Source organism: Oncorhynchus kisutch, linkage group LG18 (genome assembly GCF_002021735.2).
Source record: "Oncorhynchus kisutch isolate 150728-3 linkage group LG18, Okis_V2, whole genome shotgun sequence".
NCBI lineage: Eukaryota > Metazoa > Chordata > Actinopteri > Salmoniformes > Salmonidae > Oncorhynchus > Oncorhynchus kisutch.
Genome location: NC_034191.2, coordinates 50,201,714 through 50,223,731, shown reverse-complemented (window position 1 = coordinate 50,223,731; position 22,018 = coordinate 50,201,714). Strand labels below are relative to the sequence as shown.

Below are 22,018 nucleotides of genomic sequence, written 5' to 3'. Positions count from 1 at the left end.
TGTGACTGGAACGAATTGCAAAAATCGCTGAAGTTGGAGACTTTTATCTCCCTCACCAACTTCAAACATCTGCTATCTGAGCAGCTAACCGATCGCTGCAGGTGTAGATAGTCTATTGGTAAATAGCCCACCCAATTTAGCTACCTCATCCCCATACTGTTTATTTATTTACCTTTCTGCTCTTTTGCACTCCAGTATCTCTACCTGTACATGACCATCTGATCATTTATCACTCCAGTGTTAATCTGCAAAATTATAATTACTCGCCTACCTTCTCATGCCTTTTGCACACAATGTATATAGACTCTCTTTTTTTTCTACTGTGTTATTGACTTGTTATTTGTTTACTCCATGTGTAACTCTGTGTTGTCTGTTCACACTGCTATGCTTTATCTTGGCCAGGTCGCAGTTGTAAATGAGAACTTGTTCTCAACTAGCCTACCTGGTTAAATAAAGGTGAAAAAAAAATTAAGGCAATAAATACGCCATAGTGGCGAAGTAATTACAGTATAGCAATTAAACACTGGAATGGTAGATGTGCTGAAGATGAACGTGCAAGTAGAGATACTGGAGTGCAAAGGAGCAAGATAAATAAATAAAAACAGTATGGGGATGAGATAGATGGATGGGCTGTTTACAGATGGGCTATGTACAGGTGCAGTGATCTGTGAGCTGCTCTGACAGCTGGTGCTTAAAGATAGTCAGGGAGATATGAGTCTCCAGCTTGAGGGATTTTTTGCAGTTCGTTCCAGTCATTGGCATTAGAGAACTGGAAGGAAAGGCGACCAAAGGAGGAATTGAGCTTTGGGGTTGACCAGTGAGATACAGTGGGGCAAAAAAGTATTTAGTCAGCCACCAATTGTGCAAGTTCTCCCACTTAAAAAGATGAGAGAGGCCTGTAATTTTCATCATAGGTACACTTAAACTATGTTTTTTAAAGAATTTATTTGCAAATTATGGTGGAAAATAAGTATTTGGTCACCTACAAACAAGCCAGATTTCTGGCTCTCACAGACCTGTACCTTCTTCTTTAAGAGGCTCCTCTGTCCTCCACTCGTTACCTGTATTAATGGAACCTGTTTGAACTTGTTATCAGTATAAAACACACCTGTCCACAACCTCAAACAGTCACACTCCAAACTCCACTATGGCCAAGACCAAAGAGCTGTCAAAGGACACCAGAAACAAAATTGTAGACCTGCACCAGGCTGGGATGACTAAATCTGCAATAGGTAAGCAGCTTGGTTTGAAGAAATCAACTGTGGGAGCAATTATTAGGAAATGGAAGACTTACAAGACCACTGATAATCTCCCTCGATATGGGGATCCATGCAAGATCTCACCCCGTCGGGTCAAAATGATCACAAGAACGGTGAGCAAAAATCCCAGAACCACACAGGGGGACCTAGTGAATGACCTGCAGAGAGCTGGGACCAAAGCCTACCATCAGTAACACACTATGCCGCCAGGGACTCAAATCCTGCAGTGCCAGACGTGTCCCCCTGCTTAAGCCAGTACATGTCCAGGCCCGTCTGAAGTTTGCTAGAGAGCATTTGGATGATCCAGAAGAAGATTGGGAGAATGTCATATGGTCAGATGAAACCAAAATATAACTCAACTCGTCGTGTTTGCAGGACAAAGAATGCTGAGTTGCATCCAAAGAACACCATAACTACTGTGAAGCATGGGGGTGGAAACATCATGCTTTGGGGCTGTTTTTCTGCAAAGGGACCAGGACGACTGATCCGTGTAAATGAAAGAATGAATGGGGCCATGTATCGTGAGATTTTGAGTGAAAACCTCCTTCCATCAGCAAGGGCATTGAAGATAAAACGTGGCTAGGTCTTTCAGCATGAAAATGATCCCAAACACACCGCCAGGGCAACGAAGGAGTGGCTTCGTAAGAAGCATTTCAAGGTCCTGGAGTGGCCTAGCCAGTCTCCAGATCTCAACCCCATAGAAAATCTTTGGAGGGAGTTGAAAGTCCGTGTTGCCCAGCAACACCCCCAAAACATCACTGCTCTAGAGGAGATCTGCATGGAGGAATGGGCCAAAATACCAGCAACAGTGTGTGAAAACCTTGTGAAGACTTACAGAAAACATTTCACCTCTGTCATTGCCAACAAAGGGTATATAACAAAGTATTGAGATAAGCTTTTGTTATTGACCAAATACTTATTTTCCAGCCTTATTTGCAAATAAATTCATTAAAACTCGTCTCATTTTGTCTGTCATAGTTGAAGTGTACCTATGATGAAAATTACAGGCCTCTCTCATCTTTTAAGTAGGAGAACTTGCACAATTGGTGGCTGACTAAATACTTTTTTGCCACACTGTATACCTGCTGGAGCGCGTGCTACGAGTGGGTGCTGCTATGGTGACCAGTGAGCTGTGATAAGGCGGGGCTTTACCTAGCAGAGACTTGTAGATAACCTGTAGCCAGTGGGTTTGGCGGTGCTGATGGTGGCTGATAACACCCATCAACATTCAACAAAGAGTTATTTGAAAGTTTAATGTGTAAAACCAGCAAATAAAATAGTTTTGGGACAGACTTGGTAGAGACAACCGAGCACTGAAGGTGTTACTTGGTAAAGATTGCCACCTTTGGAAGATCTGAGTTGCCGAAAACAGTTATAACCAGGAAGGTTAACATCAGTGTTCAAAACACTCATTCTTAACGTCTCAGTAATGACCAACACATCTGTATTGGAGTTGTGAACCCCCACTTTCAATGAATTAATTTGAGATAATAAGCTTCTTGTGTTCACGTGCAGAAAACCCAGGCTTTTACGGGAGCAGAAATTAGTCAAGCAGATTTCTGTGGCTTGGTTTTTTGTAGCTTCGTTTTTTCTCTGACATGCACTGTCAACTGTGGGACCTGTGGGTGTGTGCCTTTCCAAATCATGTCCTATCAACTGAATTTACCACCGGTGGACTCTAATCAAGTTGTAGAAGGATGATCAATGGAAACAGGATGCACCTGAGCTCACTTTCAAGTCTCATAGCAAAGGGTCTGAAAACATATGTAAATAAGGTATTTCTGTTTTTTAGTTTTAATATATTTGTAAAACATTCTTATAAACATGTTTTCCCTTTGTCATTATGGGGTATTGTGTGTAGATTGATGAGAAGAAAATAGATTTCATCCATTTTAGAATAAGGCTGTAACGTAAGAAAATGTGGAAAAAGTTGAGGGTTCTGAATACTTTCTGAATGCACTGTAACTAATCGTCTCTTCATTTACAAACCAGTAATATGACTTATAGGTCTTCATACTCTCTTGAGAACCTTGATGATCTTGAAATGGAGTCAGACGTCAGAGGTGAGGTGAGCGCTCGGAGGTTGAGCCAGTCCACGATGAAGAGGGCCCTACCTGTGGCAACGGGTGTAGAGGAGACTTCCAGTGTTTGCCCTGAGAATTCTACCAGAGATGATTTTGGACTGGTAAGAGTGAACATTTTGGAAAACGTGGATTCCTGCATTTTGACTGACCCATACATTGTGTCAGGCTGGGTAAAGAACAAACTGGGATGGGCTAAATCTATGCAAGTTTTGAGAAGTGGAATTGTTTCGATTTTTTTGTGTATGCCTCTTCCAGAGGAAGCGGGTGCTTCGAGTCACGTGGCTCGTGTCTCAACCTGTGGTGTGCTTTTCTCTACGGAGGAAGGTGCCACTAAAAGGGGTGATCAGTGAGGAAGTAGCTTTGAGTGTAGAGGTGGATCAAATGAAAAGGAATATTCCTAGTGTTTGTGTCACCCGCCGTTTGGTGAAATGTAGACCCAGTGGCAATGGCGAGGCTGAGAATACCCTGTCTGTCTTGAGCTTTGACAAAGAGTTTCTACCTGATTAGGTTAGGTTATATTTGCTATCCTGTGAGGGTATGTGTTCCAAACCCGCTTCGGTGCTTTAGGTTCCAAAGATTCGGACACATTGCTTTAGTGTGTAGAAGGGAGAATCCCATGTGCAGGAGGGCATAGTCAGAGGGAGTGTACAGCTGGTATAGAGAAAGCACTGTGTGTCAACTGTGGGGAAGCCCATGCAGCTGGGGATCCAAAGTGACCTGTTAGAGGGAGACAGATTGAGATTGCCAGAGTTCAAGTGGGGCAGAAAGTTTCCTATGCTGAGGCAGTGAAGAGAGTAGAGTATAGCCCAAGGGTAAGTAAGTCGACTGGGAATGCCCCAGTGAGTAAGCCTGAAGAGAGAGAGCCAGGGAGGATGAGTTTTAGTAAGGTTGGATTTATTGCGTTTATAGCCATGGTGATCAACTGCACTTCACTTATGGAGTGGAAATCACAGAAGATAGATGTGGTAGTTGAGACACCCCTCAATAAAAAATTGGCACGCTGCTGAACCTAGTTGATGATACCTGGGATAAAAGGAATGGATGACTCCCGTTTTCTCTGTATGTTTTTCTTTTCTTCACCAGGATAGTGAGAAGGGGGGGGGGGTCCAAGCAACAAAAGAAAAGTACTATCCGTTGAAACACTTCAGTTTTCGCTGTGCTTTGGTTTTTGGTTCGTTAACTTCATCCATTTATTTTTCTAAGCTGTGCTCGCATTCAATACATGGTGCATTTCTTTATCATTTTTTTCTATGAGGGGGTAGGCATGCTCGACATGGTCTTCCTGGATGCAATCAAAGGCACTAGATCTAAGTAAGAGGACTCTTAGTCCTTACACAATGCAAGTATTTGCCCAGAGACTGCTAAGATTTTGGTCAATGATGTCCTCCATTGCAATAAGGCGACGATGTACTTGGTTTTGGTGGCTTTTAGTCTTGCGGCATGCCTACTTTGCATTTTCCTGTTTTTATTTTGACAGCTTTTTTTTCCAGGAGCTGTAATATCTTATTAAAGTAACATCTGTATGAGATTAACTTTGTGATATTTTTGTTTCAATGTGTGTGCAATGAATGACTGTGGGTGTATTATTATTATACAGGATGATGGTCTCCTCCTGCATGACACCTGAGCTTCCTGTATGCTCTTGAGGATGACTCCTTCTGTCACCCGAGCCTCCTGCTGTATGCTTGTGAGGAAGCCTCCTGACAGACCCACCTCCTGCAGACCACCTGAACTAAATTCAGCATCTCCTGCTTCCTCTGCTGGAGCTGGGTCTACGCTCTCCTTCATTCTCTTGTTCTCTCTGTCTTTCCCACCTAAAACAAAACTCCTACATCTGCTTTCCTGTCCTCTCCTTAAAAAATAAACAATTCAAGACTTTAAACCTGTTAATATAAAACAATAATGATGCATCTTTAATTGCTACAAACTTTGTGGTTGGCTTACTTATTTTTCTACTACGCCGTGCATCTGTTGCAGATTGAGGGGGTGGATTCATGCAATTTAATCTGGTAGGTACTGCCTCGGAGGACAGTGTCTTCCAGAAAAGTATCATGACTGAAATCTATTTTAATTGACAAAGGTGGTCAATAATCAGAATAAAACACTCTTCAAAGTGCTCCTTGCACACAGCGTAACTGCCCTTCTTTAAGTCCTCAAAGGACTTTTGCAGACTGATGTCCCTACGCCTGATGTTTCTCAGCCACATCTTCCTCCTGGGTAATTACAAAAGTGTGTAAGGTCTACGTCACACTCCTCTTCAATCAAAACTGACACTCCTCTCTGTGAGACACCACCTTAACAAATTTTGCCTGATTAGCAACACCCACAATAACGGAGAACATATTATAGAATAAAGACCCACACTTTATCCTGTCCTATGAAACATCAGAATAAAGACCCACACTTTATCCTGTCCTATGAAACATCACAAATAAAGACCCACACTTTATCCTGTCCTATGAAACATTACAAATAAAGACCCACACTTTATCCTGTCCTATGAAACATTACAAATAAAGACCCACACTTTATCCTGTCCTATGAAACATTACAAATAAAGACCCACACTTTATCCTGTCCTATGAAACATTACAAATAAAGACCCACACTTTATCCTGTCCTATGAAACATTACAAATAAAGACCCACACTTTATCCTGTCCTATGAAACATTACAAATAAAGACCCACACTTTATCCTGTCCTATGAAACATTACAAATAAAGACCCACACTTTATCCTGTCCTATGAAACATTACAAATAAAGACCCACACTTTATCCTGTCCTATGAAACATTACAAATAAAGACCCACACTTTATCCTGTCCTATGAAACATTACAAATAAAGACCCACACTTTATCCTGTCCTATGAAACATTACAAATAAAGACCCACACTTTATCCTATGAAACATTTTCAGTTGCTGCCCTCGTAAACCTGATAGATGTCTTTTTTGGACCATTGTCCTATTGTGCATGCATCCCGTCAATGTGATCAAATGCTCTACTTTCATGGTTTTGATATGTTCTACATTTTTCACCATGTTAACAGGCATTTAATAAATGTACAACCTTTTGAGTTTTGTCTATTTTCTGAAGATGCATATAATTATAGTAGACTATAGTTTGTGGTATTCTTACTTAATCTGATCATAGGACAACAGAATATAAGTATTTGCCTATACAATGTTTTACAGACATCTACCATGATTTAAGAGGTGCTTAATGGTGCTCTACAACTCGATAAATTACTTTGCTTCTATTGATTGTGCAGCATACCCTGGGATGGCCTTGGATGTAATATGGCAGGGCACATTGGTAAACTATTGTTAGCTAGCCTTGCTGCCTCGTGCTAGTTGTGTTAAACCCAGCTATAGATTTCTTTCATTACTGGTAGCTAGCATGTTTTATCTAACAGTGAACATTGCTTTGGTGATTGATTCGATGGGTAGTCATGGATACAGCACTCTACTGATTACACAACCAATGACGTGTGCCTCACCATGCAATAATTGCTCCAAATGCATCTTTATTATTTATTACATACCTTTCAGCGTCTGTTGGAAATTGGATTTTCCTCCCATCCATTTGACAGTAAACAAGGTATTTATTGATGACGTGTTTCTTATCGTGAAAAAAAGTGGATTCACAGGAGTACTAGTATTGAGGAAAACTTGCAAAGGAATCGATTTCTAGCTATTTAAGCAAAGTAAGTGTTTTTTTGTGTGTGAACATCACAACTCATTAAGCACGGACTGTTTAGCTAATACTGTTTTAGTCCCCGTTTCTGCAATTACGTGGTGATAAAGGAAGCTTGAAGCAACAAGCCATACCTCCACTTTAGCATGTTTATCAGTAATTACAAATCAAAGCTCTTCCGCTGTATAGGCAGCTAGATATCTACTTGGGACAAGCTAGCTACCGCCAAGAAGAGGATGAAGACCATTTGTGCCTATATGACGTTCATTAGGAAAACGCTCATTATCTAGTGCACTCGTCCTAAACAAAGTCATCTCTATAAACAATTAGGTAAGTCAAGTCTACCAAACTTAGTGCACTCTGTTTGTTATAGATTCTAGTTTTGGAAACAGAAAACTGTATAGAGATCATTGATGAGAAAATTAGCAGAATGTCAGCCAAAATCCATCTAGCTCAATGTTCTCCCACTGCCGGCAAACGGGCTTTCTCTCACTACCATATTTGGTAGTGAGAGGAAACGCTAACCGGATGTCTCACATTTATACATCCGGTGAAATATCTGTCTCATCTAGCTGTGATTCAACTTTGGAAAACTAAACAGCGACATGGAATCGGAGAAAGAAGTGCAATCAATAGGTGGGTCTTCTAAAAGACAAAAGGTGTCTCAAGTAAATCGATACAACTCATCGAACAAAACGTATTAAGATAAGGTTATCGATAGTTCACTGAAGGTTAACAGTAACAACATTGCTAACGTAAGCTACAGTGGCTAGCTAGTTTGGTTAACTATGCAGTTTAAACTAACTCTGAGCCGAACGTGACACGTTTCACTTAAACTAGCTAGTTTACTGCTTCAGACCGGGTCACTATGAGTCAAATGTTAGAATAACTCGGCTGATACAGAGCAAGATCCGGTTTCAACCATAGCCACACAGGAGATGAGCTGGCTGGATTTGAATGTTGACGCGAACGAACGAATGAAAGTGATACAGTAACTAACTACTCATTGATCTCAATGCAGAAAGGCAGGCTATGACTCGTTTATACACTGGCTTTATTAAAGGGATTTGAACTTGATAAAAATGATTATGCACCACCAACTAAATATTCTGTAGCTAAACTGCGTGGTTCACTTACGGTATAGTTGTAAAGTTTCTAGCCTATAAAAATGTTGCCAGTAGTGTGACCTTAATTGGCATGTCAGTGTAATTAGTCTATCTATTTAGTTAGCAACGAACATAGTTGCCAATATTGTCTATACAGCGGAAGAGCTTTGATATGTAATTACTGATAAACATGCTAAAGTGGAGGTATGGCTTGTTGCTACAAGTTTCCTTTATCAAAACGTAATTGCTGAAACGGGGACTAAAACAGTATTAGCTAAAAAGTCCTTGCTAATGAGTTGTGATGTTTGTACTCCCAGGAGATGTCCCTGACCCAGAGGAGGAAGAGAAGAGGCTGGCGGCAGCAGCCCGGGAAGCCAACCATCTAACTGAGTTGAGGCTGGTGCTGTTGGGCTGGAGGTGGCCTGGGAAGAGCCTGACAGGCAATACCATACTGGGCCACGAGGAGTTCCGCCTGGAGCGGGCGGCTGAATTCTGTGTCAAGCGTCAGACTGAGGTGGAGGGGCGCCAGGTGACGGTAATAGACACGCCGGGCTGGTTCTCGACCCAGTCCACGCCACCAGTCTACCAGCAGGAGATGGTGCGGGGCGCCTCCATGTGCGGGCCCCTGGGCCCCCACGCTTTCTTGCTGGTCATCCCTGTGGGCATGTTTACCGAGGTGGACCGGGCCCGCATCGAGGAGCACTTGGCTCTGTTCGGGGAGCGTGTGTGGAGGCATACCATCGTGGTGTTCACCTGGGCAGATGTGCTGAGGAACATGTCCATCGAGAGGCACATCAAGCGAGAGGGGAAGGATCTGCAGTGGGTGCTGGAAAAGTGCAAGATGCGGTACTTTGTCATCAGCAACTACATATTTGGGGAGCACCCCCAGCTGCGGCAGCTTATGGAGAAGATAGAGAAGGTGGTGGCGGAGGAGGGCATCTATAACCCAGAGGATGTGGAGGAGAAGAAACCCCTGGGCCAGAATCAGAACCAAACCCAGAACCGGGAGCTTGGAGCAAGGCCCAAAGTGAATTCTGCCGTAGGATTGGCCAAAATGGACATGGACCCGCCCCACAGTGAGTGACAGCTTTACTGACAACTCAGATATAGTCTTGTACCAGGTAACAGCAGTATCATAGGCTAAACCTCACACGGGGTGACATTTATAATCCTTGCTCTTCTCTGCAAAACTAGTACTTGCATTACTGTTGTATTATTCCACTTAGGGTAACTGTATTTGAATTACTCATGTGGTAGTTATGTACATTGTACCAAGTACATCCTCTCCCCCTCCTTACATTTCTTCCTTCATTTTCTTTCCCAACTATCTCTCCTCTTATCTCATGTCTGCTGCTTGGGAATAGAGAAGAATCCATGATGATTGTCCAGGACAAGGCAATATTCCTCTATAGTAATATCAATACTTCAATGAACGAGTCTTTAACAAGATAGTTTCACATAGACGTGAAGACAATGATAGTTATACCAATGATATTACTAGGGATGCACAATATATCGGAATTGGCTGATGTTAGCTAAAAATGCCAACATCGGTATCGGCCCGATATCAAGTTTAACGGCGATTGTTAAAAAACAATGTCAAAGCTACTGTGCATACCTATATAATGTAGGTACATGGCGTGATAACGCCACGTACAATTTTGCACTGCACGTTCAACACAGCATTCCTAACCTAGCCCACACAATGTCTGCTGTGTGGATTGAGCAGTCAACAAGTCGAGCAGTCATTTGAAAGAGTAAGAACATTTCAACTCAGGCGAAATCCATGAAAGCCAAGATAATGGAATTCATTGCCTTTGACAGTCAACTGTTCTCTGTCATGGGTGCTGTTGGCTTTCGCCGACTGGTCGAGCACCGGTACACACTACCAAGTGTGCTATATTTCAGATGTTGCCCTACCGGAGTTACACAGTAATAGCGTCACTGCTATTAGCTTCACGACATACATACTATGGAACGCCGTTTGGGTCTTTGCGTGTCAAAAAATATACCGTAGCACTCAAAGCTGTACAAAAAAGTCTGCAAACACCGGCCACAAACGATGTGTTTACAATAGAGGTCGACCGATTAATCAGAATTGCAGATTTGATTAGGGCCGATTTCAAGTTTTCATAACAATCGGAAATCTGTATTTTTGGGCGGCGATTTTTTAAATTTAAATGTATTTTTTTTAATGTATTTTTATTTTTAAATGTTATTTATTTTAATTTTTATATACATTTATTTAACTAGGCAAGTCAGTTAAGAACACATTTTTATTTTCAATGACGGCCTAGGAATGGTGGGTTAACTGCCTTGTTCAGGGGCAGAACGACAGATTTTCACCTTGTCAGCTCGGGGGATCCAATTTTGCAACCTTACAGTTAACTAGTCCAACACATTAACGATCTGCCTCTCTCTCGTTGCATTCCACAAGGAGACTGTTATGCGAATGCAGTAAGCCAAGGTAAGTTGCTAGTTAGCGTTTAACTTATTAATCTTATATTATAAAAAACAATCAATCATAATCACTAGTTAACTACACATGGTTGATGATATTACTAGATATTATCTAGCGTGTCCTGCGTTGTGTATAATCTGACTGAGCATACAAGGATCTGACTGAGCGGTGGTAGGCAGAAGCAGGCGCGTAAGCATTAATTCAAACAGCACTTTTGTGTGTTTTGCCAGCAGCTCTTCGTTGTGCATCAAGCATTGTGCTGTTTATGACTTCAAGCCTATCAACTCCCGACATGAGGCTGGTGTAGCCGATGTGAAATGGCTAGCTAGTTAGCGGGGTGCGAGCTAATAGCGTTTCAAATGTCACTCGCTCTGAGCTTTCTATTAGTTGTTCCCCTTGCTCTGCATGGGTAACGCTGCTTCGATGGTGGCTGTTGTCGTTGTGTTGCTGGTTCGTGTCCAGGGAGGAGCGAGGAGAGGGTTGGAAGCTATACTGTTACACTGGCAATACTAAAGTACCTATAAGAACATCCAATAGTCAAAGGTTAATGAAATACAAATGGTATAGAGGGAAATAGTCCTATAATAACTACAACCTAAAACTTCTTATCTGGGAATATTGAAGACTCATGTTAAAAGGAACCACCAGCTTTCATATGTTCTCAGGTTCTGAGCAAGGAACTGAAATGTTAGCTTTTTTACATGGCACATATTGCTCTTTTACTTTCTTCTCCAACACTTTGTTTTTGCATTATTTAAACCAAATTGAACATGTTTCATTATTTATTTGAGGCTAAATAGATTTTATTGATGTATTATATTAAGTTAAAATTAGTGTTCATTCAGTATTGTTGTAATTGTCATTATTACAAATACATAAAAAAAAAAAATGGCAGATTAATCAGTATTGGCATTTTTGGTCCTCCAATAATCGGTTTTGGCGTTGAAAATCATAATCGGTCGGCCTCTAGTTTACAATACTGCATTGGTAATAAAGCATAATTTGTTCGACCGCAACTTCCGGGGTAGCTAGCTTTAGCTTGGTTCCTTAGCTAGCACCAATACAACCAGCCTGAAAACAATGACGAGTTGAAACTGCAGTCATTTTCATTATTCTTAGCAATGGTTTAGGAACCCTTGTAAGTATTAGCTAGGTTGCCACTTTTTGTTCGCCTATTGAAATTGAAGTTCAGTACATAAAAATAAATAGCTAGCCAGCTACTTAACCCTATTGCCCAAAGCTAGCGTTATAAGCAGCTAGCTAGCTTCATCTTGCTAGTGGCTCGACCGACCAAGTAATGTGTTGTGAAGCTAGTCACAATAATGATTAGGCACAATAGTGGAATTTGCCGTTTACCTTCAAAATAAAACTGAATACAAATAGTAGAATTATGCCATACTTTTATTTTGAAGGCTAGCCGCAAAGTGCACGATTGTGGCTAATCCTTATTGTGGCTAGCTTCACATAGATGGGTCCGACCACCATTAATCAAGTAAGAACTGTCTCATAAGTTAGGGTTATTTTAGATGATGACACGTAGCTATATAGTTAGCTTGCTACCGAAACAGATTGTCGTTATTTGACACGTCAAATAGTGTTATTTGACGTGTATCTTTTTTTGACAAGCAAAGACCCAAACGACGTTCCATAGAAATCCTGGTTGAGAATGAAACGACTCAACAAATGAACAACGAAACAGCACAGCAAGTAAGTGAAAGAAATAGGTTTTGATTATGTTTTGCTGGTAATGGGGACATGCGTAAATGCCCCAAAAAATAACTTTTTGGTCAGTGTGGTGTGTGTGTAACTAGGCAAGTTAGTTAAAAACAAATTCTCATTTACAATGACATCCTGGATGACGCTGGGCCAATTGTGCGCCGTACTAGAATTCTTAAAAGGCCGCAAAAATGTCAAATATCTGTATCGGGTTTTGGTTTTGCAAGGAAAATATTGGTATCGGCCAAAAATGTCATATCGGTGCATCATTAGATATTACATATACAGTAACAGTCAAACGTTTGGACACACCTACTCATTCCAGGGTTTTATTTATTTGGACTATTTTCTACATTGTAGAATAATAGTGAAGACATCAAAACTATGAAATAACAGATATGGGATCATGTAGTAACCAAAAAAGTGTTAAACAACTCAAAATATACTTTATATTTTAGATTCATCAAAGTAGCCACCCTTTGCCTTGACAACTTTGCACACTGTTGGCCTTCTTTCAACCAGCTTTACCTAGAATGCTTTTCCAAGGGGGAGTTCCCACATATGCGGAGCACTTGTTGGCTGCTTGTCCTTCACTCTGCAGTCCAACTCATCTCAAACCATCTCAATTGGGTTGAGGTCAGGTGATTGTGGAGGCCAGGTCATCTGATGTAGCTCTTGATCATTCTCCTTCTTAGTCAAATAGCCCTTACATAGCCTGGAGGTGTGTTGGGACATTGTCCTGTCAAAAAACAAATGATAGTCCCACTAAGCACAAACCAGGTGGGATGTGTATCACTGCAGAATTCTGTGGTAGCCATGCTGGTTAAGTGTGCCTTGAATTCCAAATGAATCACTGATCGTGTCACCAGCAAAGCACCCCCACACCATTACACCTCCTCCATGCTTCACGGTGAGAAACACACATGCGGAGATCATCTGTTCACCTACTCTGTGTCTCACAAAGACATAGCGGTTGGAACCAAACATTTCAAATTTGGACTCATCAGACCAAAGGACAGATTTCCACTGGTCTAATGTCCATTGCGTGTGGTTTTTGTCCCAAACAAGTATCTTCTTCTTATTGGTGTCCTTTAGTAGTGGTTTCTTTGCAGCAATTCGACCATAAAGGCCTGATTCACACAGTCCGCTCTGAACTGTTGATGTTGAGATGTGTCTGTTACTGTAACTCTGTGAAGCATTTATTTGGCCTACAATTTCTGAGGCTGGTAACTCTAATGATCCTCTTCGGCAGAGGTAACTCTGGTTCTTCCTTTCCTGTAGCGGTTCTTGTGAGAGCCAGTTTCATCCTAGCGCTTGATAGTTTTTGTGACTGTACTTGAAGAAACTTTAAAAGTTCTTAATTTTGACTGACCTACATGTCTTAGAGTAATGATAGACTGTCGTTTCTCTTTGATTATTTGAGCTGTTCTTGCCATATTATGGACTTGGTTTTTTACCAATTAGGGCTATCTTCTGTATACCACTCCTACCTTGTCACAACACAACTTATTTGTTCAAACGCATTCACAAGGAAAAATTGTAGAATATAGTGAAAATAAAGAAAAACCCTTGAATGTGTGTGTCCAAACTTTTGACTGGTACTGTACATCTATAGTAATCCTTGTCTGTTATTATGTGTCCATTTTCAGATTCAGTGGATGGACTGACTGACTGAAGGAGAGCTGGTGAGCCACCGCAGTACTGATTTCAGAGCTCTATGTCCATACGTTACCCCAACCTCAGGGCCTGTATTCATAAAGCGTCTCAGAGTAGGAATGTTGATCTACGATCAGTTCCCCTTTTAGATCATAATGAATGAGACTGGGGGGGGGGGGGGGGGACTTGATCCTAGATCAGTACTCCTACTCTGAGATGCTTTATGAATACAGGCCCAGATTCTTTTAAACCTTTAAGACTTAATCTATCTACCTTTTTATATAAATAATAGTTATCTGTAACTGGATGTAGGTTAACATGATCAGGGGTCACGTTAATGCGGAATTCTGCGTTTTATCACACCACAGGGGGGGGGGGGGGGGAGATAAAACCCATAAATATCTTGCTGCATTTTGTAAACATAGATCTAAAATACTTCTTGTAATTGCTGCTCGGCATCAGGCTTCTTTTTTTTTGTTGCTTCAGTTGCAATTCTACACTCCAATGAGAATTCACGAACGGGCATTCTATCAGAAGACAGCGCTCTGACTGATGTGTAGCTACTTTTCTTCAGTACATTTTATCGGTGTAGCCTGCTTTTCTCTGGTAAAACCTAAGTAAATTATGTGGCTGCCGGCCAAATAGCGTTTCACTTCTGTTGTCATCTGATGATAATGAAGCTATTTTCTGCTGAATGTGTTGACCTAATATATTTTATGTGAAGGAAAACTATAGTTGCATGTCCCTGATCACTCTATTGAAGCAACAAAAGAAAACTTTTAATATAAAATGGTTAGAAACCTTGATTTTATGATGGTCTGCGTTTTGAAAATGTAGGTTTCTGAACTCTAGCGAGATCCCTGATGATGCTGTTCATGCTTTTTGAGACTGTTAGGTGTACCTCGTACCTATGACAGTTCTGATGCAATGTATATATTTGGGGATTTTATTGTATCTGATTTGCACATGAAGTAAGAAGCAAATCACATTACAGTACCAGTCAAAAGTTTGGACACCAACTCATTCTAGGATTTTCCTTTATTTTTACTGTTTTCTACATTGTAGAATAATAGTGAAGACGTCAAAACTAAACTATGAAATAACACATGGAATAATGTAGTAACCAAAAAAGTGTTAAACAAATGAAAATATATTTGAGATTCTTCATAGTAGCCACCCTTTGCCTTGACAGCTCTGCACACTCTTGGCATTCTCTCAACCAGCTGCATGAGCTAGTCACCTGGAATGAATTTCAATTAACAGGTGTTCCTTGTGTAAAGTTAATTTGTGGAATTTCTTTCCTCAATGCGTTTGAGCCAATCAGTTGTGTTGTGACAAGGTAGGGGTGGTATACAGAAGATAGCCCTATTTGTTAAAAGACCAAGTCCATATTATGGCAAGAACAGCTCAAATAAGCAAAGAGAAACAACAGTCCATCATTACTTTAAGACATGAAGGTCAGTCATTCTGGAAAATTTCAAGAACATTGAAAAGTTTCTTCAAGTGCATTCGCAAAAACCATCAAGTGCTATGATGAAACTGGCTCTCATGAGGACCGCAGGAAAGGAAGTACCAGAGTTACCTCTGCTGCAGAGGATAAGTTCATTAGGATAGGATAAGGTTCCCACAGTGAGGCATGGAGGTGTGATGGTGTGGGGATGCTTTCTGGTGACACTGCCAGTGATTTATTTAGAATTCAAGACACACTTAACCAGCATGGATACCATGCTGCAATACACCATCCCATCTGGTTCGTGTTTAGTGGGACTATCATTTGTTTTTCAACAGGACAATGACCCAAAACACATCTCCAGACTGTGTAAGGGCTATTTGACCAAGAAGGAGAGGTTGAAAGAATGCAAGAGTTTGCAAAGCTGTCATCAAGGCAAAAGGTGGCTACTTTGAAGAATCTAAAATATAAAGTATATTTTGATTTTTTTAACACTTTTTTTTGGTTACTACATGATTCCATATGTGTTATTTCATAGTTTTGATGTCTTCACTATTATTCTACGATGTAGAACATAGTAAAAAATAAAGATATACAAGGTTGAAATAAAAGATTGTACAAGATTGAAAAAAGCATGACTTTAGAGGTCAAATGTGTACCAATATAGGCCCTGTATATCTACCGTTTTCTTCATGAAGTGAGGATCATGGGAAAACTACTGTACATGACAAGTCTCTGAGGCTGGGACAGAGACAAGGAAGTCCCTTAACCTAATGTGTACAGCACATGCTAGATTGCGCTATTATGTTTTTTACATTTTTAATAAATGTTAATGTTAAGGAAAAGTTTGTTAAAAGCTACCCCAATTTGTGACCAAAAAGTGTATAGTATTTTTATCAAGCACTTGAAGTGCAGGTACTGTTTTACTCTACTAGTAGAGAATATATACATATTCTTGTCTGGGTTTTGTATATGGGTGTGAAATGATAAATGTGCATTTTTATTTATCAGGCTCATGTATCAAACCCTACCTTCTTTGCAAGGGAATAGCTGCTGAAATAGTTTTTAAATGCAAGTTGGATAATGATAAATCAATGGCACAATGCATTTTAATATTATAATTTTGTGGCAGCTATATGCTTCCATAACCCTCTGAGTGCGGTCTCTTAATTATTCAGATTAGTAATTGTATGTTTAATTCCTAACTAATCTGTTGCAGTATTGCAATGTGGTCCATTATGATGGTATTGAATAGGTTTCTTGTTTTGAAAATGGCTTATTTCTGTGGGTTGGGTTTATTTTAATCCTGACCATATGCCTACAGCTGGCAGCACCCAAATAATCATCCATTTGGAGCACAGCTGCATGTGACCCCATCATAATGCCAATCCTCAATTTGGTATGACATTTTATATTCCTAAAGGGCTAGTTAGGGATCATCAGTAAATCACACAATGTACATGGGACAATATTTAATGGCTTTAAACTTCAATGAACTTCAATGACCTCAAACCAAATATAAATGATAGAAATGCATATACAACTATTGAATGCATTTCAGACCACTAAAAGATGTGCAACATGAAAATATTGTCCCATTTACATAGTCATTTATTGTATGGTCCCTAACTATCCCCCAGAGTTAGGCTATCCAAAGTCAAACCAATTTTGCCACCGTCGCACACCAACCCGGCTGAAGCTACAGTAATTGGTGAAATAATTTGTCTAACTCATCACACCTGCAAACACACGAGACACCCACATCAAGCAACACCCGAAACCAACTCAGGTTTGAATTTAGTCATGGCTGCTAAGCATTTCTTTAAATGAACCAAATCTAAATTGAAGCCAAATCAAGAAGTGCAGTTATCCTTTAGTACTGTGAATAAAGGTGGAAAAGATGTCTATTATTATGTCATTCTTTTTAAGATATCCCTTTACTCTTTATAATTGCTTCCTATACTGAGAAGCATTACTAGTAGTAGTAGTAGCTCCATTCACTAACTAACATCCAATGATGGGTATAACACTGACTGTTTTCTATGTTGATATTGTATACAAACTATTTTACAAACATATTCATATTGGTGATTTGTCTTGCTGTTACATTGCATTCTGTGAGTTACATTTTCATTTAAGGGTTCTGAGTCAATAAAATAGATATGTGGTAGAAGGTGTCTTCTCTAGTCAGTGCAACTTAAGTTGTCTTTTGTTTCCATATAATTGTTGTTTCGTTTGTTTGTGTGAACACCCTGTTATATTTTGTCTTGCTATAGTAGACAAGTACATTTTAAAAAAATGTATCTAAATGAAGTTCATATTTTGATGAATTGGAAGATAACCTTTGACCTGCAGTAGTTTGTTATTGTTAGTATCTGAAGCAAAAATGTACCAGCATTGGTCATGAAAAACAGCCACAGGCTCTTTCTCAATCTTTTCTCAATTCCTTGCATGCTCTCTCCTCCTGAAACCCATTGAAAAAGGTCATGGGGAAGAGACCATAGATCTTCTCTTCCAACACAGTTAAGGAGGCAGGGAGATAGGATTCGAGGAATCACAGATAACTAATTGAGACAGAGGCACATGCTGATGATGGCGTGTTGTTTCAAGACTGACATCTCCTGGTCAATGTGTGGACTACAAATTTAGGGCCTGCTCGTGATTCAACATTTTCCTCAGTACAATTTTCCAAGTATAGGTTCTCTCTTTTCCTTTAGTCTATTGAATTACCCATGTGTCAATCTAAGTAACATAAAAACATCCCCATCAAAATCGCTCCATGATTTCCTTTAAAAAAAAATCGAATAGTTTGTCTAATTTTAGTTTGTGACCGAACAAGCGCACGTATAGTGTAGAAAGTCATTGTACCATCTAAACCGCTGTGAAATATATTTTCCATAACTGAGAATATTGTATTTTCAGCTGTTTGAGGCTGGTATACAAAATTGAAAGTGAGATGCAAAAACGACACTTAAGAATAGGAAGCATAGAAATAGCGTACAGAACAGATCTTCTGCTTTATAGAAATGCTTTCAATGAGAATGACAGATGTATAACTCACATGTCTATGTGAATTTGGTCGGGTTACCCAAAATGTTTCATATTACAACTTTAAAGATGCAAAAATGGTGAATAGTTGGCCTAATTTCAGTTTGACGAAACGAGCAAGTGTAGTGTAGAGAATCATTGTACCATCTAAACCGCTGTGGAATATCTTTGCCATATCCATATTTTCAACTGTTTCAAGCTACGAAAGTAAAAGACTTAAGAACGGGAAGCATAGAAAACACACAACAGATCTACCGCTTCTCAGATTTGTTTTTTAAAATTTATCTTTTACATATTGCAGTTTAAATTATAGATGTTTTTTTTTTTTTTTACATGGGCGGCGTGTGAATCCACCGCATGGCGTATGTCAGCCTTCCGCATCTGCGGTGGGAGGTGGCCGAGCTACAGCGGTGTTTGTGAGACCAAGAGGCATCCCGAAATTCAGTCTTCTCAAGAAATCGTCTGTAGGGTCCGAACAGTTTGGCCTTATTCTAAAATTGCTATTTTTTAAAAAATCAATCTATACACAATACCCTATAATGACGTAGCGGAAACAGGTTTTTAGAAATTGTATCAAATGTATTAAGAAAAAAAACATACCTAATTTACGTAGGTATTCAGACCCTTTGCTATGAGACATGAAATTGAGCTCAGGTGCATCCTGTTTCCATTGATCATCCTTGAGATGTTTCTACAACTTGCTTGGAGTCCACCTATGATAAATTCAACTGATTGGGCATGATTTGGAAAGGCACACATCTGTCTATATAAGGGCCCACAGTTGACAGTGCTTGTCAGAGCAAAAACCAAGCCATGTGGTCGAAGGAATTGTCTGCAGAGCTCTGAGACAGGGTTGTGTCGAGGGACAGATCTGGGGAAGGGTACCAAAAAAATGTATGCAGCATTGAAGGTCCCTAAGGACAAAGTGGCCTCCATCATTCTTTAAATGGAAGAAGTTTTGAATCACCAAGACTCTTCCTAGAGCTAGCCGCCTGGCCAAACTGAGCAATCGGGGGAGAAGGGCCTTGGTCTGGGAGGTGACCAAGGAGGTGACCAATGGTCTGGGAGGTGACCAATGGTCACTCTGACAGAGCTCCAGAGTTCCTCTGTTGGACATGTGAGAAGCTTCCAGAAGGACAGCCATCTCTGCAGCACTCTACCAAACAGGCCTTTATGGTAGAGTGGCCAGATGGAAGCCACTTCTCAGTAAAAGGCACATGACAGCCACTTGGAGTTTGCCAAAAGGCACCTAAAGGACTCTCAGACCATGAGAAACAAGATTATCAGGTCTGATGAAATCAAGATTAAAGTCTTTAGCCTGAATGCCAAGCGTCACGTCTGGAGGAAACCTGGCACCATCCTTACGGTGAAGCATGGTGGTGGCAGCATAATGCTGTAGGGATGTGTTTCAGTGTCAGGGACTGGGAGACTAGTCAGGATCGAGGGAAAGATAAATTTAGCAAAGTACATCGAGATCCTTGAAGAAAACCTGTTCAGGACCTCAGACTGAGGCGAAGGTTCACCTTCCAACAGGACAACGACCCTAAGCACACAGCCAAGACAACGCAGGAGTGGCTTCGGGACAAGTCTGAATGTCTTTGAGTGGCCAAGTCAGAGCCTGGACTTGAACCCAATCTAGCATCTCTGGAGAGACCTGAAAATAACTATGCAGTGACGCTCCCCATCCTACCTGACAGAGCTTGAGAGGATCTGCAGAGAAGAATGGGAGAAACTCCCCAAATACAGGTGTCCCAAGGTTGTAGCGTCATACCCAAGAAGACTCGAGGCTGTAATATCTGTCAAAGGTTCTTCAACAAAGTACTGAGTAAATGGTCTGAATACTTTTTAAAAATTATTATACATTTGCAAACATTTCTAAACCTGTTTTTGCTTTGTCATTATGGGGTATTGCGTGTAGATTGATGATGAAAAAATCCCCACTTTAATCCATTTTAGAATAAGGCTGTAACGTAACAAAATGTGGAAAAAGTCAAGGAGTCTTGAGTATTTTCCGAATGCACTGTATCTCTTAAATGTAGGACAGACACCCCTCCCCCAACATCTTAGACATTGAGGTTAAGTGGTCCTTGCCTAGACTTTGAGGTTAAGTGGAGCCCTTGGAGTATCGGTCAATGTGGAGTGTTTGTCAGAGTAATTGAAGTCAATCATGACTGATTAGCGATACCTCCAAAATGAACAGGCAGGTTGACTAATGACAAGTTGAGTTGTTATGGAAACCATGATACACTACTTGACCAAAAGTATGTGGACGCCTGCTCGTCGAACATCTCATGCCAAGATCATGGGCAGTAATGTGGAGTTGCTATGAAATGCTTACTTACAAGCTCTTAACCAACAATGCAGTTTTAAGAACAAATATTTCCTAAATAAACTAAAGAAAACAAGTAACCATAAAATAACAATAATGAGGCTACGGGTACCGAGTCAATGTGCTCGGGGTAATTTCTACATATGGATAAAGTGACTATGCATAGATAATAAGTCGGTCCCGTTTTGTGAGCTTGTGCAGCCTACCACTTTGCGGCTGAACCGTTGTTGCTCCTAGACGTTTCCACTTCACAATAACAGCATTTACAGTTGACCGGGGCGACTCTAGCGGGGCAGAAATGTGACAAACTGACTTATTGAAAAGGTGGCATCTTATGACGGTGCCACGTTGAAGGCCAGTGAGCTCTTCGGTAAGTCCATTCTACTGCCAATGTTTCTCTATGGAGATTGCATGTCTATGTGCTCGATTTTATACACCTGTCAGCAACAAATTTGGTGGGGTTGCTGAGCTATTTGTCTCCAAAACACTGTGAAGTCAATTCCAACAATAAAGCCGGAGAGAGATTTGTTGAAGAGTCATCCTGTGAAGTTCACCGCAAAATTACTGTGACAAAGTCATTCAAAACTTGGCATGGTAAATAATTGTATATTTGGAGAAGGTGCTTTTAAGCTGAAATGCTACTGACACAAAAGCCACTGAAAAGCTAATAAAATGGCCTCCATTTGGGTAGTTCTATCTAGACTATCATATGAATTCAAATGTCATCCTATTCCAAATGCAGTCCCAAACCAGACCCTAGGCAACCGTGGCGTTTGGAAATTGTGTGAGGCAATGCAGATAGATGTCTTGAGACGATTCCAAATACACTTCTTTTCCATGAGTACCACTCACTACCAGTAGATGGCAATAAGACATCATATGTGCACTTGCTGATAACACTCAGTGGACCATCCATTCCTACTGTTCTGCTCATTTTAGAGGGGTGGTTGCCAGGCGGGTTTTACCAGATTATTATGCGTACGGGCATGTTATACTATAATATACTACTATACTATATGTATAATATACACTACACTGTTGGACTGGCCACTGACTCCACTACAAAACCACTGACAGTATAGAGCAATCCTCTTGGCGGTGCACATCTCCATTCCCACCATTACCTAAACCCCAGTGCTCTCCTCCAGTGGCCCACCTGATGTGGGATATGGAGAAATGGACACAATGTTATTGTTTCAGAGTCCCTGGTGC

At 40.6% G+C, this 22,018-nt stretch overlaps 1 protein-coding gene across 1 annotated transcript; it reads left to right on the top strand.

Annotated features, from left to right (window-relative positions):
• The first annotated feature begins 7,597 nt into the window (after positions 1-7,597).
• On the top strand, positions 7,598-17,332 carry LOC109908779 (GTPase IMAP family member 4). Its single transcript, XM_020507471.2, has 3 exons — positions 7,598-7,676; positions 8,464-9,222; positions 13,973-17,332. Exons 1-3 carry the CDS (start codon positions 7,646-7,648, stop codon positions 13,996-13,998), a joined length of 816 nt encoding a protein of 271 aa, XP_020363060.1. The 5' UTR covers positions 7,598-7,645; the 3' UTR covers positions 13,999-17,332.
• Positions 17,333-22,018: the final 4,686 nt, after the last annotated feature.

Coding starts and splice junctions, on each gene's coding strand:
- LOC109908779 (XM_020507471.2), top strand. CDS start 7,646: ATGGAATCGGAGAAAGAAGTGCAATCAATAG. Junction 7,677..8,463: donor GAAAGAAGTGCAATCAATAG/GTGGGTCTTCTA, acceptor TTGTACTCCCAG/GAGATGTCCCTGACCCAGAG. Junction 9,223..13,972: donor GGACATGGACCCGCCCCACA/GTGAGTGACAGC, acceptor GTCCATTTTCAG/ATTCAGTGGATGGACTGACT.